Source organism: Nyctereutes procyonoides, unplaced genomic scaffold (assembly GCF_905146905.1).
Source record: "Nyctereutes procyonoides isolate TBG_1078 unplaced genomic scaffold, NYPRO_anot_genome, whole genome shotgun sequence".
Lineage (NCBI taxonomy): Eukaryota > Metazoa > Chordata > Mammalia > Carnivora > Canidae > Nyctereutes > Nyctereutes procyonoides.
Genome location: NW_026575046.1, coordinates 56,843,701 through 56,863,412, shown reverse-complemented (window position 1 = coordinate 56,863,412; position 19,712 = coordinate 56,843,701). Strand labels below are relative to the sequence as shown.

Here is a 19,712-nt window from a genome sequence, read left to right as displayed (position 1 = left end):
GAAGCTCGGGAAATATGCCTTTAAATCAGTGACTAGTTTCTGTGACATGGTTTGCTTAAGAATGTTTTGAGATTGGACAGTAACTTATAAATCTGTCTTTAATTCTTACTCTTTTTTTTATTTACTTATACAATCATGAGAGACAGAGAGAGAGAGAGAGAGGCAGAGACACAGGCAGAGGGAGAAGCAGGCTCCATGCAGGGAGCCCAACGTGGGACTCGATTCCAGGTCTCCAGGATCATGCCCTGGGCCGAAGGCCGCACCAAACCGCTGAGCCACCTGGGCTGCCCTAATTCTTATTCTTAATCATGGCTTCAGTTCATGATAGTTGGGCCATATTAAAAAAAAATTAAAGGTTTTATTTATTTATGAGAGACACACACACAGAGAGAGAGGCAGAGACACAGGCAGAGGGAGAAGCAGGCTCCTTGCAAGGAGCCCAATGTGGGACTCGATCCCTGGACTCCAGGATCACACCCTGGGCGGAAGGCAGGCACTCAACCACTGAGCCACCCAGGTGTCCCCATATTTTCAAATATTAATCTTGGGAAAGGTACCTGGGTATATAATGATCTATGTATCACTTTTCCAAGAAGAATGGAAATCCCTTTGATTTTCCATGAAGAATGTCAGGAAGTGCCACAGATCAAGTGAGGGCTGTAAAGTTATCCCCAGTTGAGTTTGCCTCTAGTTCAACTACTTATTGGATGTGAGATGTAGGAATCAGATAATTAACTTTTGAAATCTGTTTCCTCACTTGCAAAGCTGTGATGATGATTTTAAATTCAAAGAATATTTCCTTTTAAGAAAGCTAACATTTATTGAGTGCTTACCCTGAACCACAGGTGTTATATAGTTTATTCTTAATAATAATTCTAGATGAGAGCTACTATTATTACCTCCATTTTGCAGATGAAAGGAAGGAGACACAGAAGCCTAAATAGCCAGCAAACAGCTGATTCTGGATTTAAGCCCTCCAAACCAACTTACCTTTAAAAGGTAAAGTTTAAATGCCTGATGATCTTTTCCATTTTTCCCCAACCAAGGTCTGCCATTGAGGCTGAAGAGAATTGGCAGGAGATAAGTGAAGAATACCTGGAGGGGTCGTTCTCTTTTCAAATCAGCATTTAATAGGCTCCTGAAAATTGGCAGACTTGTATATCACTGACAAAGTGTCTACTTTCCTGTAACATCAAAGAGTAATTGTCATTTTTTTATGAATATAAGTCGATACAGGCAGGAAACAACCCACACAGTTTGCCACCTTTTCTCTTGCGAAGTTCATTGATTTCTGCTAGTTCAAATTTTATGTCTAAAATCAAGTTTCCAATAAGAAAGCACATATGTATATACTTTCTCTAAAATGAATGCAGAGACCAGGCACTACATAGGGATTGAAGCAAACATTTGAACATGTTTCCATCCTTCAAACGTTTCTCTCTATAAATCATGTCAAATGCATCTCTGCAGATACGCCAGGTATAAGGCCTGTAGTCATAAAAATGCCCAAAATGCGTGTGTAGAATATCAGCTATGTGTACGTGTTCATTTTTCTCCTTCCTGGGATCACTCCCATTTCTCTTGGATTGAAACTGGAGAATAGGGATGTTAAATGATTTGCGAAAAGTACATCTACGTAACTACTAAGCAGAGAAATGAGACTATAAACTCAACACTGTGAGTCATTGTGATAAACAAGAGGAAGACATGTTGTAAGCGACCGTCTATTGACTGGGCCATCCATGTGCATAATCAATCCCCTGACAATGAAGACAGAGGAAGAGAGGAGGAGAGCAGAGTGAAGCAATAATGACACCTTCCATTAAGGAGTAAATGACCAGGAAATCAACAGATGAGGACTAAGGCTAGTATAGTTCCCGCAGTGGAACGATTTTGGGGTTATTTGGTTTTGTTTTCTTTTGTTTTCCTAACAAAAAGAAGAGGGAAAATGGAAGAATAATCTGGAAATGTAGGGAGACTGTTGCCCACAAGTGAGAGTTCTTTAATTTTCACTCAAAGTCACTAATATGATTAGCTCTAGTGTAATTGTTACTCAAGAAATGGGTTCAAGGAAAACAACTGGCACAGAGTATTGTAAGAGAGGAGATGGGAATGGTCCGAAGTTAGCAGTGGGATTTCTGTGGGATCATCAGCAAATGATGGACCATTTTAAAAGTCTCTTCCTTTGGGTCCTTCACACCCAGGCTGGGTGATGTGTTAACCACTTCTTCTTCACCACACCAGACAAAGCGAGTTTTGAAATCCAGCTGACAATCATGCATGTTGTATTTTCTCATCTTTGCCAGTTCTAGTCTCTTCTCTTTCGCCCAAGGATTGCTTTTTAAAACTTTTCACTAAAACTGGGCTTTTTCTCAGGGATGATAGAGAAGAGGAAAACTAAAGAGAAGAGAGAGTTTGTTATTCTAGATATAGCTGAACAAGTGAGGTGTGGGGTAAGGGCCAAGCTGGAAGGATGTAAAAAAGTAGAAAGAGAGATGTTTGCTTTGAAACTGCACAGTGGGCCCTGTCCCCAGACAGTCAGGATCCTGGCTTGTGACCCAGGCCTGAGGCTCACCAGCACAGTCTCCAAGCTCTTCCCCCCACTTCATTGTCAGCCCGAGCTTTCTTATCCACAGTGCCCCCAACACGGTGTCCCTTCAGCCTCTCACCTGTCCTCCCTTGCTTTGGACATTGTCTCCTCGACTATGTCCTTCCCTCCTGCATTTTAAGTTTGGAGATAAACAAAGCAAACCACATGAGCAAGAACTTCCTGGTTTCAGAACTGACAGCTCTTTCATCACAGAGTAGATAAACATAGAGTTTAAGACGAATTTTTTTTTCAAGGTAAAATGTCTTAGCTCTTGTAGACTGAGTGTGTTTGGGGTTGATTCACCATTGATAACAATTCTCCCATAACTGTTTGTCAACCTGGGCTCTACTTCCTGTCCTGAGCCTGCCCCCTGGGCTCTTAGGCCATTCAGCTGTAGAATCAAAACTTACATACAAAACCACCAGGGAATATTGGGATTTTTAATATGATCACTGTGATTGATGCTTCTAAAGGATAAAGAAATTCATAGAGCAGAGACTGGATGAATTGAATGGACATTTGAAAGCAATGCAGAAAAAAAAAAAGAAAGCAATGAAGAATAGGAAAACAAGTAGAATATTAACCCTAGGTAAGAGAAGATCTGTGCTTTTTAAAAAATGCTTATCATTATTTTACACATGTATTTTTAAATTTTTATAAATTCTATCATCCTTAGATGACCAAAGACCTTTTTATTATGTGAACTTCTGTTTTGCATATACCTAAATCCTTCAGAATGCAAACCTCTTACAAAGTGAAGAAAAACACTCTCAGAATCCTCTCAAAATAAACATACAATGATATTTCTCCAAAGAAATGCTTGTTACACTGTCGGAAGTCCCGCCAAACTCGGTCAATGCAATAGACCTGCAACTTGACTTTTTTTTTTTTTTTTTTGCTTTGCTTTATGTCTTTAATATTGTCATGCATTCAGTCCAGTACATTGGCATTACCTGCCGGCCCATTTTATCTTCACATTTGGATGGGTCTGAACTTACCAATATGACCTATGTGTGATTTTTCAGTGGAAATTTTAATGTGTCCTTCTTAAAACCTGGCACCAATTAGCAGAGACACTGCCTCCTTAACAAAGGAACAGGACTGGCTATGTATCCAGTCACACAGGCCCTGGCAGGTTTCCTAGCCTGGTTTGGGCCAGCATCGAGCATCGTCACATGTGACCGTCTGCATCACGCAGGTATGAAGGCCGCAGGAAGGCCCTTGCTGTGCCGTTTTCCACACACCCCGTGGGGCCCGAGCACTTCAGAGTGGGCTCACCCTCCCAGAAAATCAGCTTAAGCCTGGAAAAATGTCAAACACCTTTCCATAGTTTTCTTTCCACACACAAATGGAATAATGTGTTGTCAGTAATGAAGAACCCCCTTAAAAAGCAAAACAAAACAAAAAAGCACTTTCTCTTGAAATCAGACATCTCCCTAGGATACCATTTCCATATTAACTGAAGATGCAAAGAATCAAAGAGTAGAGTGTGCTTCACAGCTCCCACATATGTTGGAAATAAAACCTCCAAAAAGGTGAGTGCGCACCGTAGCACGCGCCCAGCCCATACCTCATCATTTGGGGCGGGCGGGAAATAAGGATTAAAGCACTGTGGTTCTGGTAATTCTGAATAAAGGCACCCTGACAGCCTGAGGCAGCTTTAGGAGAACAGGAATTTAGTTTTTCATCATCAGTATGCTTTGGTCCTAAGTATTTTCGGACTTTTACCATCACAGACGGAGGGGTATGTCTGCTGTGTTTCAAGTGCAATAAATAGATAACAAAACAAAAGTGATGACAATATGTGGCTGCTCAGACAAATTGTTTCAATGGTCTGTTGGGTATCCAGGGTACTGGATACTCCTAAATCAGAAGTCTTGGTTCTTGGTCTACGAGGAGAATTACCAAATACACTCCAGAGTGCCAGGCTTAAGAAGGTGCTAGAGAGAGCCTGCCCTTGACCTGCCTTGCAGTTTGGCTCACCGTGGGGGGCAGTAAAATTCCCTCCATGCCCTTTGGTTGCTGCTCCCGCTGCAGTAGACCTTGCCTAATACTCTACGACACCCCAAAACAGAGCATATGCTGAAGAGAGCATTCAGGGCCCACATCTCTGACACCACGGTCCCATGGAATTCCTTGCTCAATTGTATCGATTGCTAACAACCAGAGGGTTGGTTTTCAAATCCGATTTTTGTGCCAGCAGCACAACATCTCCCTCTGTAAGTAGGACAGATGCATCCCAGGAGCAGCGATGGTTGCTTCCCTGCTTCTGTCACTCGAGCGTGACAGGCGAAGCTTCCAGCAGGCCGCCAACGGCCACCTCCCCGCTTACAGAGGCAGGCGTTTGGGGCACCGGCCACATTTGTCCCTTGAGCTGCCAGCCAATGGGCTGACGCTGGGTGAGGCGACCAAGTGGCCCTGACTGGGCGAGCTGTGTGAAGCCGAGGCTCAGGCCTGGCAGGGCTGGGGTGACAGGCCTCCTCGCCGGGGCTGCTGGCAAATTTTTTTTTTTTTGACAAGTTTTTTATTTTTTTTATTTTTTTATTTTTTTTAAATTATGTTTCTTTTTTTTTAAACTTTTTTATTTTATTTTATTTTTTTATTTATTTATGATAGTCACAGAGAGAGAGAGAGAGAGAGAGAGAGCAGAGACAGGAGACACAGGCAGAGGGAGAGGCAGGCCCCATGCACCGGGAGCCCGACGTGGGATTCGATCCGGGGTCTCCAGGATCGCGCCCTGGGCCAAAGGCAGGCGCCAAACCGCTGCGCCACCCAGGGATCCCTTGACAAGTTTTTTAAATAAGAAATGGGCAAAGCCAGATTTCTTTTCAGAATCAAAATGCAGAATAAATGGAAAAAGTATGGTATTGAACCTTCACAAGTTTGAGCCTCCACAAATAATGAATGCAACCAAGGTCGACATTTTTAAGAGCCTTTCTACGTATGTACATTCCATCTTCTCCATCTCGGTTCCAAGTTTTACCTTCATCCCCAATTATGCCAATTCCTTGTTATTAAAAAAAAAAAAAAGGCCTTCCCAGTTATTGCCAGAAACTACTGTTGAAGCTTCCCCCCTCCACTACTCAGCAAAGTACAGAGAGGATGGAGGGTACTCTGAGCAGTACAGAGTCTTACGCAGCTCATGAGGACTGCTTAGTCCTTACATGAATCTGGTTGTGACAATTATCTGTTATCTCTGTGAGAAATGGGGGGAGTAAATTCCTAATAAAAGACACCAGGTACAAAGCAACATTTTATTTTGTTGTGATAAAAAAAAAAGTCACATTTTACAGATAAAATGTAGACCCCCGAAATACTGACACAGGCCTCCAGGTTGCCCCCTGGCCTCGGGAGAGTTGCCTCGTACTCCGCCTGCCAGAGAGCAGGCACTTCGCACACGTGTGTGAAAATAAGGCAGAGAAAAAAAAAAAAAGAAAAGAAAAGAAGGGAGAGAAATGAGGAGGGAGAAATAGGAATGTTTGAGGGAACCTTGCCCGTAAGACATGGGTGCCTTTCAGATCTTAGCAGCTGTAAAATAACTGTTATTTCTGGCCATGTGAGGAGCAGCCACGTTAAAAAAAACAAAAAAACAAAAACAAAAAACAAAAAACATAAAAAGAGGGCAAGTTAGCAAATGATCAAACTCCTAAAACATGAGGAAGATAAACCATAGTCAACATCTGATAAGATTGGGTCACTCATATGAGAGAATGATTTTTTTTTTTTTTATTGGCAAAAGGAGCCCTAGGCTGGGCTTCCAGAGGGGCATTTGCAGCCCGTAGAGACAAGCGCCCTGCATGAAGGAAAGGCCTGCCTGCCCCTGCGGCCGGGCTGGCCCCTGAAGGGGACTGTGCCCCCCGTCGTGACCTGAGGGGCACCTCAAGGTGCTGTTTGGCTTCCCCTCTGAAACAGTGACAGCAAAGTGCTGGGCTGTGTCCCCGTAGCCTGAGCCCATGGGGGGGATCGTCCCAGCAGGGCAGGCGGGCCCTGGTCTCTGGCTGGGCTGCTGGTTGGAGTCTTTCACGGCCACATGCGTGTGTTTGTCCCCCTGTCCCCAGGTGCAGAGAAGGCTACCAGGGAGTGCGGTGTGATCAGTTCCTGCCGAAAACGGATTCCATCCTGTCGGATCCAAGTAGGTCAAGCGGTTTTTCTTCTCTCTCTAAGATGGGAGCAGGGCTTGCTCTGCTGAAGGCGGCCTGGGGGGGCCGATGGGACAGGTGTCAGAGGCCGAAGCTGTCTCCGCACGGACTTCCCTGGGCCTGGGTCTGCATGTCTTCCACAAGGGGACCTGGTCTCTGGATGCAGCCCGCGGGGCTGCCTGAGCTCGCAGGTCCCCGCCAGGCCTGCTGTGACACCAGGGAATTGGCCTAACAGAATGTTCTGGAAGCTACAGTCTCCTGCTTCTTACACTTTGCTGGGGAATTCTTGAGGATATTAAGCCTAGGCCCGTTGACCATACTTATTAAGAAAATGTGCATATAAAACATCGCTTAAGAAGCATTCAAGGTGGGAAAACCCATGCTTAGCCACGCTGCTTGCTAGGACCACTGGTCACTGGACTGTTGGCAAATGGTTTGTTTTGTGTCATTCGTGGAAGGGGACGGTTTGCCACTGAGAAATATTGCTAGTCCTTTGCTCTTTGTCTCTCTATGGGGTAAAGGTAGCACTGGATGCAAATCTGACCAGTTGTAGTCAAATGTGAATTTTGTGCCTTATTCGTAAATAATCTTCTGTGCTTTCAATGACGGCTACAATTTGAACCACCTCTATGGAAAGGAGGGTTTTTTTTTCTTTTCTTTCTTTCTTTCTTTCTTTCTTTCTTTCTTTCTTTCTTTCTTTCCTTCTCTCTCTCTCTTTCTTTCTTTTTTCTTTTTTCTTTTTTCTTTTTTTTTATTGAATCAGCAGTTTAGTTCACTGAGGATAATGACAGGCATTTCCAAACCACAAAGGCGATGTTATGGTTTTCTGAATCCCAACCACGCATAAAACAGACTTCCACAAAATATTGCGTATTGACGACACATAGAAGTGGGCCCTGGGGGAGTGAGCACACCACTGGATAATGGACAGTTCTAGCCATCTTTCCACATCTTTTCAAAATGCATATTTTCATCTCTCCCTCCTCCCCTGCTGCTGAATTCCTACCTACATCTCCTTAGGTAAATGCAAAATTTTCTAAAAGGGAAAGGTGTGTATGATTTCACTTACTTTGCGTTTTATCTTGGCAAGATGAGCTATGATATAATCATAACTACTTGCTTCTTTACAAATTTAACTCTCCTTGAGACAAGTGGAGATTTCCTAAAATTCAGCCAGCAAGCAGGCTGTGAATTATCTCCTTCTCTGAAACCTGAGGCACAGGTGCCTAGAAATTACCCTGAGAGAGGACAGTTACTAGAGTGTGTTTTTTTGTTGTTGTTTCATGTTATGATCTTGCCACTCGCTAAGTGGGTGTCTCAAGCATGTGGTTGTGGTTGGAGACATGGATCTGGACTATTACAAAGCCCTTACAAGAATGGGCTTGTTGATTTTGTTCTTTATGCTTCTTTCTTTCTTCCTTTTTTTTTTTTTTTTTTTTTTTTGGCTGATATACCTAGTTTCTCTCTGTTTCCCCCTCTTCTTTCCTTCTCTGTTCTTCTCTTCCCTTCTGTTCTCCCCTTTCCTTTCTTCTGTTTTTTTTCATTATTCCCCCCTTTTAGGTTTATCCCTGTCCTTTCTTCCCCTCCTCTCCCCTCCTTCCTTCCTTCTTCCTTCCTTTTACTTTTCATATATGGCCCTGAGATATCTGTCTGCAGGTTACAGGACAAGGTATGGGGGCAGGGCTCACATATGGTGCAAAATAGGTGAAATAATCTCTCCTTAGACAATCTAACCAAACCCTTGCCATGCACTTAGATATCATAGTCCATCCCTACAAAATTGAGGATGAGGCCTCCGTAGGGACTGTGCTCCTTAAAAAAAAAGTGATCTCTAGCCTGAAAACCTCGGTCTTATATGCATAAAAATATTTAGTACAGCAGTATTTCCAATGGTGAAAAATGGACACATGCTGAAAACCAACAGCAAAACTATGTTTAAGTAAAATTTCATATGGCACATCTATAATGCTCTATTAAATAGCCATCAAAATGATACTTGTAAGAAATATCCCTATTGGGTGAAAAACAGCAACATAGAAAATTAGTGTCACATAAAATCGCAGTAGGAACATCCCTTGGTCCAATGGTAAGAAAAAGAAATGCTGAAAGGGAACTTTTAGTATTTGGATTGTGGAAGTATATGACTTTTTTTCTCCTTTTTCTCCTGTTTTCCTATAAAATGGCATAAGGTGTGTGAGTCAATACTCCAGAAAACCTTGAAATAAAGACTAAGAAAGAAAGCATTGAGAAACCCAATGAATGAGTCCCTAAGACAGAGTTTAAATGGGAAAAGCAGGGGTCCCTGGGTGGCTGAGTTGGTCAAGCATCTGCCTTTGTGGGGGCCTGGGATCCAGGAGTCCAGGGATGGAGCCTGGAGTCAGGCTCCCTGTTCAGTGGGGAGCCTGCTTCTCCCTCTCCCTCTGCTATTCCCCCTGCTTGTGCTCTTCCTCTCTCTCTCTCTCTCTCTCTCTCTCTCTCTCTCTCTCTCTCTTTCTCTGTCAAATGAATAAATACAATCTTTTAAAAAACTAATGAAAAAATAAATGGAGAAAATAATAAAATAAAATAAATGGGAAAAGCATTTATGCACGCATGCCTCCCTTGATTTAGGTGGTCCTGAATTCACTCCACAGGGTACTTTCTGAGCTCTTACCAGGGCCCGTCTAACCGGTCAGATTCTGTTAGTACAAAGGTACACACAGAGTTTAGGCTCCAAGGCCCCTGCGGTCTAGTGAGGGAGAGAAACACAGACCCGTAAGCATGGGCATGGTGCTGGCGGAGGCACTTACTCCTCTGTGACCTTGGCATGTTCACTAGGCCTCTGAACCCCAGACATTTCACCCAAAGAATGGCACTAATAATCCCAATAGGCACCCATCACCCAGACTGGCAAGAAGTCAGTGCCCGAGGAACAGCAGCCCCACGTTGACTCATCAGTAGAGTCACTGGTGTGTGTTGAGAGTTCTTGGGTGCCCGCCGCTGTGCCAGGGGCCTCACCTGGGTTATCTCACTAACCCCCCCCCAGTCACAGTCTAGCGGAGTCACTGGCAGCTGCTCACGTTTTATAGATGAGGAAATTAGGCCTCGGAGATGTTAAATAAACTTGCTCAAGGTCACGCAGCCAGTTAATGCTGGAGTCTAACTTCTGATCCAAGTGACTCGGGTGCCTGAGCATTGGAGTGCGGGCCTCTTCCCTTCCTCCCCGCCGCCCCCCCTTCCCTGGTTTCCACTATGACATTTATCACTCTCAATTTCATTGACTGAAACTCAATGACCTGCAGCAAACATTATTCTAAGGAACAATATTTGCACAATTTTCATATCTTAATGCAGCAACTTGAGCTTCCATAGAGATTTAAATCCCTAATGAAATTTTCTTGTCAAAATTCTTGCTGAAGGATCGTTTAATTTGCTGCACATGATATCCTCGAATGACTCTGCACTCAGGAAATAAGCTTCCCTCCAACAGCCTCCCTCTTTCTCCTCCTCTCTCCTCTTTCTTCTCTCCTTTCTTCCTTCCTCCCTCTCTCCCCATTTGCTGAATGTCTGCTCTATTTTAGCGAAATCCGTTAACAGCGGGTTAGAAACCTCTGTCATTCTATTCTCCCCCAGGCAAGGCAGGGTTGTTTTGGAAATGTGTGTCCCTCCAATTAATTTTAAAAAATAAATAAAACCCCAGCATGCATGCATTTGGGGAAATAATGCCTGGATGTCCCCATGAGAAAGCTCAGTCACTGCTATGACCATTGTCTATACCTGGCCCCAGGGTGAGTCCTCAGACCTGCTCTTCTAAACACTCATTTTTTACCCCTAAAGAACCTGTGATTAACCCCACTCGGGAAGACCTGTATACATGCATGAATCAAACTTCTAGCTGCCTTGATGTCAGATTTTGAAAAAATATCTTCTGCATCACTGTCAGGTGAATTGAACCCTCATACGTATTCAGTGTGTGGAAGCCACATTCTGATCACAAGGATGAATAGTGAGCACGGGTTCAGGAGGAAGGTGGTAAGAGGAACAGACTTGGGTCAGGATCCAGAGGACCTGACTATGGAGGAGCCAGCAGCCGTCGATGTGGCATCCTGGACCTGCATATGTCTACACTCTGCTTCCTACAGCCAGCAACACCCAGGAAGCCCTACAATCTTCTACACATTTTCTCATTGAATTGCTTCACAACCAGTCCCCCTTCCCACAAATGCAGGATCAACCTATCACTCCTGTCCGTTTTTCACTTCCTAAACACCTGCACCCACCCAGTCAGGCACCATCTTCCACCTTGAAGCAGAAAACCAGATGGAACTGAAGAATCATAAGCTGGTCAAGGATGCAGGCAGACATTTTCCGGAGTGTCCTCTCTTAGGAGCGCATGCCAACCTGAGTTATCATCAAGATCCTCATGTCATCACTGGCCGGGGGAAGCATGAGAAAAGCTCCAGAGAATGGAATCAGAACGGAATCAAAGAATGGTGTAGGGGAGAGAAGATGCGATCTACAGCGAGGGTCCTCCTCACACGTGGCTGAAGGTAGCCGTTCCCAGACGTAGCTGTGACCTCCTCTCTCCACCAGCATCTAACTCCCAGTGTCCCCAGGGCTGGCCACAGGTGACAAGTCTGCAGGCCCAGGATTTGGCGTGGGGCTTTTATAGCTTACGCTCTCAGAGTCATCTAGTCTCCCCCAAGGGAGGATGAGGAGAACTTCTGGATCCAGTCCATATGAACCGTTGCAAAGAAAAATGTCCGTGATTTACAGATCTAATAAAAATTCAGCAGTTCACGGATGGGGCGCCATCCAACCTAGCAGATAAAAAAGATCCCTGAAGAGCTATAGAAGGTGAGTGATTTTGAGGACCAAAGTGAGTAGGAATGAGGAAGTGATACTGGGATTTTGCTAACTGGTTAAAGCAGGGTTACTTACCTTATATGAAGCAAAGGAAAATCTTAAAGCCTGGTCAGGTAACTTGGGCTGAGCACACAAGTACGGATTGGTTGACCTTGGCCTACCTTTTCTGGGAGAGCATAGCATAGAAACTTAGTTAAGTTTTGATTTGCTTTTGTGAGGCTTAGCATAAGTAATTCCTAAGCCTAATCTGGTTATTACTGGTAGTGATTTACATTCTTACTTTATTTCTCTAAGTCTTAGGAACCAGGCTCTGCTCTTAGAGTGCCATCTAAAATGCCAGGAGCCATCCAGCTGTGGTTCAGAGGAAAGCTAGCAGAAAAAATGGTGTGGGTTTAGATGTCCCATCCCTCCAGACTGTGACCCCAGCTTACCTGAAATAATCACTTCGGGACCCAAAAAACAAATTTGCAGTAGCATGTGGTTCTAGCCCTAGTGGGAGCGCCGGCACTGAGCCAGTCAACACAGCCCCATTTGTAATGGTTTGCGGGGACAATGAATTTGTCAGGTCTGAGCACAGTAGGTCTGCTTCCCTGTGTACCAGGGAGCCCACTGGATCATCACTTACCCAGTGCTCAAACCATTCAGCTCGGGGCACAGTGATGCTCCTCTGCTGTGCAGGAGAAGGAGACTCAAGAGCCCCCTTTAAAGACCCAGTATGGGGCCCAGGAGCCCAGGCAGATGCAGGCAAAGCTTATACAAGAGATTTCCTTGAAGACTATCATTTGGGACGTCCCCAAAGAGACACAGGCTCTGCGTTCTTGCCTTTCTCCATTTCATGTAACGTATAGAAAACCCTTCAATGTGTCAATAGTGAGATACAGGAGTGTAAGGAAAGATGCTCTGGAATAGCAACATGGCCTTGGTCAGTCACAGTGTAATTGAGGCTCAGTTTCTTAACCTGTAGAAGGATCCTGGTTAAAAGCAGAAAACGGCTCTCGTTTTCTGTATGTAGCTGAAATAATATATCTTCTTATTCGTTCACTTATTTATTACCCCAAATAATTAGGCACATACAGAGTGCACCCATGCTATGGATTCAAACTATAATAATTAAAGATCCTACCATCTGTAAACCATGGCCTAGCAAACTGCATATATTTAAATTGGATTGTAGGCTCCAAAGGATGTAATGTCCAAAAGAGAGAAATTACGTTTCATTCATTCAAAGTCTTACTATTAGTTTGAAATAGGATAAGTTGCCTAATCTTGATGGGTTCTGGTTTTCTTCTTTATAAAATTAATAGTCTCTAATGCATACAGTTATTGTTAGAATTAGATAAAATAATTCATTCAGAGAACTTTGTGCTCGGCACATAGTGAGGGCTCAATAAATGTTATCTGTTATTATCATGATGGTTGTATTTTATCTTAACTGTTGTTATTCCCTTTATAACTACACAGTGTATGAGGCACTGAGACAGATACTGCCAAGGATTAAAAAGCAGTAGGCATATGACCTGGTTTCAAATAGCTGCAATTGCATAGAGGCAAGAAAATATCTATAAACAAGTACCAAAAAAAAACCATACACACATATAAAAGACAAGACAGCTTAAGGAAATATCATAAAAGTGGGTAGGCAATAAATGTTCACATAAAGTGAAGGGGAGAGAGTTGGGTTGCTCACGGAAGGCTTATCTAGAAAAAGAGTATTATAATGAACTTTCCACATGGAGTGCTGTGGCTGTGGACCCGGGTTGCACACTGCCCAACTTTATAAGGATATTCACACTGGAATGAGAAGGACTCTCTAGGAGGCTATGCAGCATGGTCCTGGGGAGGAAATTTCCATTTATAAATTAGAAGGAGAAAGGGAAGTTTCTTGGGGGCACAAAGCAGAAACTATCACCACTTGCTCCTCTGGTCCATTAATCAATACTGATGAGAGCACAGGGGGGTCTTCTAGACTGGAATCTGCTCCGAATGCCTACATTTTCTACATTCTTCTGCTCTCCGGTAGCCATAAAAATGTTGTTAGCAGAACAGGTCTATACATAAAGTCTATAACTCTTATTAGCATGTTCTGGCCTTGAAAGAGAAGTAACAGAATCGTCCTATTTTGCCCATGTCCCTGTGAATTTTATAAAGTTTATCATTTCCATCAGATGGATGGTGTTTTACACTCAGTTGCTATTATCTTCAAATCTATCCTTTTAATTCATACAAAATACCTGAAGTTTACCAACTCAACATGCAAATGCACACCATTTCTAGAATACTAGGAAGATAGGATATTTAATCTAAAAAAATTCCCAATATGACATCATTCAGAGATAAGCACTCATAATCATTTTATCACATGGTAGTCCAACTCTTTTGTACTTTTCATGTAGAAATACCGCAAAATCCACTGACACATTGAAGGCAGGTAAACTGGGACCAGAGGGAAACATAACTGACCTTGCCTCCCCTTAGCCTCTGTGCTCTGCTCCATCCTCCCAGCTTCCCAACTGCTACCTTCCCTAAGTTGGCCCTGGCTTGCTGAGGGTCTGCTGCACCTGGGGCAGTGGTGGGCTGTCCTTAGGCCTGAGTAGGAGCCTCTCAGGCTGGACTTCAGGCAGCCGGCATCCCCTCTTTCTTGCATGGGGTCCACAGCTAGTCCACAGGACCTGCCGACACACCTGTTGTCCCCACATGCTCTGGAGAGCAATCCACTCATACTCCTCTGTAATCAGACTCTCAGGACCAAGATGGCTTTCTTACCCATATTTTTCCCACTGCCTTTATGTTTTCAGAGCCAGAAAGGGAGATCAAGTGTTCTGGAATGGCTCTAGATTATTGGATTATTTCCTTTATAAATTCTGCACGTAGTGATTAGTTTCACACTTCATTATCTATTATTCATTATATTGATACCTTAATTAAATCTGAGGTAGGAAGAATTAAAATCTAACACCTCGTTACATAATATACTAATTTTCCTAACCAAGTTGGGATCATTCTGTACATATATCATAATCTGCTTTTTCTTTTTATTTTTTATTTTTTGGCCACTGAATACATTATGACGTTTTCACCACAGCATAATATAATCTTACATTTTTCTAAACTATTAAAGAGTATAACATTATAAGCATGTCTTATAAATTTTTTACAAATCTTCTGTGCTGGATCATTTAGTGGATTTCCAATTTTTCATGATTACAGTGTTTGGTAAGCATTATACATATCTGGTACAGTTTATTTCTTAAGAATGCATGTCTGGACTTTTAATACACTTCGATAACTTTTCTTCTGAAAAGCTATATTAATTTATATTTCCATGAACACAGTAGGAGAAAGTTCATTTTACTTTTTTTCACACAGAACTAGATAATATTTTTAATTGATAATTTCATAGGGTAAATTTTATCTCACCAATGTTTTAAATATAATTTCTTTGATTATCAGCAAAGTTGAATACTTTTTCATTTGTATATTGATCAGTTTCATTTAGACTTTTAAAGTTCTTTAAAATTCTTGCTCACTTTCAAGTCTGGTAGTTTTTTTTTTTTTGTCTTATTTAAAGGAATTTGTTATTTTGAAGAAAAAACCATGCACTATCACATATGTAATAATTTTTCGAGATTGCTCTTTGATTTATTACTTATCTTTTTTGGCACATAAAGAAGTTTTGCCTTTTATGTGACCAAATCTATCCATTATTTAAGAAATAGTTCATATGTTTTAATACTTGGACTTCCTTCACCATGAAACAATATATTTTACTAATTTAGCCATTAAAAGTTTATTGTCTATGTAATTTACATATATACCTATGGTTATATAGTCAACCTATCTGACGTTTGCATTTGTATATACTTAAGAGATTATGAAAAATATTTTTAAAAATAGGGTTAAACCATTATCCTAACTGAATTTATTGAATAATCTGAAGATTCCTGATGGATATAAATGTGGTCTTAATCATATATTTCCATAATTATGTATATTTGGTGCTGTTTGTGTTTCCATCTATTCTATAGATAGAAATAACACAAGGGCATTTAATTTTAAGAAATCTATAATACATTTTACATTTGATAACATTATTTCCATATTTCTTCTTGTTTTTAAAAAAGATAATGGTTTGATTGACTAAATATGGTTCATTCATATACCGTATAGAACTTGTTACACGTGATATTTTAGAGCAGCATCTACTGTTATGAAAAGCAGCTATTGTATGATATTAAATAAAATGTAGGATTTGAAATAGCATATATGGTGTGAATAGGTGAGCACATAACTTATCATCTAACCTAGGATACATAGAAAGCAAAGGAGAGAGCTATGAGTAATTACAATGACCAAAAATATGTAAAGCAGTACTATATGGTCACCTAAATTTGTAAAATATATGTTTACACTTAATATATGAGCTTTTGAAAAAATGACTCGGAGGCAATCCACTGCAAAATGTGGTAGAAATATGCATAATTTTTTCTTGTCAATATTTTTCTATAGTCTCCCAACTATCTATAACATGTGTTTATTAATTTAGTAATTATTAAAAGAATGAAAATAACAACAGACTTTTTTTAATGCTCACTGTGTCAGACACTAGGCTCAGCACTTTACAAATAATCCTCATACAGCCCTGTGAAGTAGATACAAAAAGGGCTCCACTTTAATGATGAAAAAAATGAAACAAAGGTAAGTAAAAGTATTTGCTCAAAGATACATATTCAGTGAGTGGTAGGGCTAAAATTTAAACCCCATAGATTATGCAGTCTAAACATGAAAAATGAAGTAACAGATTCAAAAGTTGATAGCAAAAAAATGTTGGTAACAACTCTTTCCCACAGAGTTATAATTATTATGAATCCTCACCTCACCCCTCATTCCTCTGAGCATCATTATTTTTCTGTGTGACTTTTTACACTGCTGTGTTTTGTTTTTTTGTTTTGTTTTGTTTTGTTTTGTTTTGTTTTTTTGGTTTGAGGTGTTTTCTGAACAATTGTGTGAGGGTTCCCATAGAATCTTGTGGGCCAAGATGAAGGATGATGAACACAATCCAGTTTTATCTAGTTTTATCTTGTGAATTGCCACTTTGGTCCCTAGCAGAAGGGCAGGCTACAAGCTAGGAGTGAGAGGGAAGCCCAGTGTGTCCTATGATGGTGTTCCATGTTCATTTTGGTCATTAGGAGTCTGCTGCTGCAAAGCTTGTACTCTGCCCACACCATGACTCCCTGAAGCGAAAATCTTTGCAGAGTTCTTTCTGTCTACCTAACAGACACTCCTGCAGTTGGTATGAACCAGGAGTTGAGTTGTCCATGGGCTACCTGTGCAGGAAGACATCCAGCTCGGGATAAGTGCTCAGCTCTACTCCATCCCCCACTGCTCTTCCCTCACTCTCTCCAATTTGAGAGATCTTAATAGGGTTCTGTGGGAAGCCCCTCATTCATGCAGCCTTCAATACAGTTTAATTTTACAGACACAATATTTTGCAGTTTATTTCTATATTCATCATAGTTGATTTGTTACTTATGCATGAGAATGGCTCCCCCTTCACACACATTTAGACACTAGTGTGGCTTTCTCCCAGTAACCATAATGTATTTGTTGTTTGCACTGAAAATCTATGAGGGGACAATCTTTTGAGACTATTCCAATGGCCTTTTTATCTGGAAATTTCCAAATGATGCGCTTATGAGTAACTAGAAGAAAGAATTGAAAGAAAAATGATGGAAGCTTTAGCCAAGAATACCTGAAGAGTTACAGCAGAGCAACTATAACCACAAGGCTAAATTGATCCTCACCCAAGGGTATATGGAGCATCTGGGTTTATCTTGCTCATGTCGTTTTGTGTTTCCTCCTTGTACTCCATTTTGGATAAATTTCAATCACATCTAATAACATTACGTGTATCCCTAAATAGTTATTACTACATTCCATAGAACACAGAGAAAATCGTAACCTAGCCTTACACCTATGTTGATAGACTTTTCTAAATGCATCTATTTATTTATATTCTGTGCCCAGGAGCTGTTAGGGTTTGGGAATAAGTAGCAAAATTTATTATTACTATTATTATTATTATTATTAGGTAGTGTTCTATATGATGCTGATGGTGGGAGATGGCCAAAGTAGTGCAGTACCAAGCATATAACTCACCATCCTCCTTGAGAGAGCTTTTTGAGAGAGGATGATGGGACAATTTCACTCTTGTGACTGACATGAAATGGAATGATCTGAGCTGTTACCGTCTTTATTGCTAATTTGGTAGTACTATCACTCGATGTTTATGTAGTTTTTAAAAAGTGGACACACAGATTGTAAATAGCTACTCTCATAATGTGGACTACAAAAGTGAGCACAGAGAAGTATAAAAATTGACCACACTGTTGGCAGTAATCAGAGACAGAGGGTTATGGATTTTCCTTTAATATAGTAGGGCCATATTTTGAATACAAACAAATTTCATGGAATGAGGACTTACTAAGAGCAGAATATTGTGATAGGTCTCCATCTACATTTTTTCATTTATTACTCATCCTAAACCAGGGTCATTCTATAGTTAAAGAAACTGATTCAGAGAATTTGATTAACTGAACCAAATTACTCAGTTTCTAAGAATTTACATTCAGATCTGCTAATTCTACACTTTTGCTTCCAGATGCTTTCTGATAGGGACTAATAAAATGTTTGTGCTTTTATTTTTAAGTCAAGGAACTGACACTTGAAGGGCAAAATAATAGACAATGTTGTTTTTGCAAAAAAGAGTTTTTTTGTTTATCTAATCTATCCATCGATTGATTGATCTTTCATGAGGGTCTAAGAGCAAAGCCTTCTTCATCATTTCTTGAAATAAATATCTTGATTAGGTGTCATGGCTAGCAGTATGATTAAAAGTTCAATTTAAATTAGGTAAAGAGATGGGTACATAAGAATGACAGCTTGGGGTACAATGGTTGTGTCAAGCAGTATAGTGCAAGATATATAATCTACTTCACAACACACTTTATAAAATTGTGAGCAGTTAAAATGAGTTTTTTTATGATTCATTTTATATGAGAATACATTTTTGAGAATAAATATTGGATTTTCTGAATTTCTAGCTCTCTTAACTTGTCAGTCTTTCCCTATTAATCGGTCCTAACTGTTCAATTATATTGGTTGGTATCTCCATTGTCTCCATTTTTTTGAAATCTTGAATACTTCATACCCTCCAGGGAAGTTCTATGAGAGAATTAATGTGGAATCAATCTGGTAGTTGATCCCCACCATGTTGTAAATCATGGGGAAATGATCAGATTTCCAGTTTTTCATAATTTCTTGTCTTCACATAATGCTTTATGATTACACCTGTAGGAAATTTCCGAATACAGGGAATAACGTACATCGATGGCCCAGAAACACATTCCAGACCCAAGAGGAGTGTTTTGTGAATAATCTGTAAATGCTTCCCCTCAACTAAGAGTGAACAAGGTGGAATTTAAAACTCCAACAAACATTTCCATAAAGTTAGATGATTCAGAAATAAGTAGCACTTATTGAGGACCCGTCCTAATTCATGCAAGAAACTTTGCCAGTTATAAGGTCACATGTGTTCTATATGATCTGCCATTTAACTCTGACAAATAATAGATAAAATAGCTATTAATATTATTCCCATTTAGTTTTGAACAATACAAATAAGACTAAGAAGCTCAGAGACCCAGATGAAGAAAACTATGGAGATTTATTCTAGGGCATAAGGAGACATAAACTGAGAGAGATCTAGCATGCTCTAATATCAGATGTATTTTATGAAACAGCATTAGTCCTTGAATATATTTCACTATAAGTCCAAATAAAATATTCAGACTTTCACTTAGACTTCTGCTAGTTTTTGTGTGTGTGATGTGTGTTTTTTTGGTTTTCATTATAGAACTGAATCAGCCGATTACTGAAATAGAAAATGCAGATTCTATAGGAGAACAGGGGTTGTATTGGGTTGGATTACTGCTATGCCAAGTGCCTACCATGCTTCTATCTCATCAGATGTTCAGACTTATTTTGATTAAATGAGTGAAAGAAAGACTTGCCCAAGGTAACTTGTTTAACTCATTCTCATTTTTAAATGAGAATTTTATTTTTAGTCCATCTATTTCAAA

General features: G+C 40.8%; 1 protein-coding gene across 1 annotated transcript in view; it reads left to right on the top strand.

The window, feature by feature from the left end:
* NRG3 (neuregulin 3) overlaps window positions 1–19,712 on the top strand; it is a 1,039,102-nt gene that overhangs the window by 793,712 nt on the left and 225,678 nt on the right. The window contains 1 exon segment of the mRNA XM_055324814.1: window positions 6,649–6,722. Within this exon segment, the coding sequence (XP_055180789.1) occupies window positions 6,649–6,722 (74 nt within the window).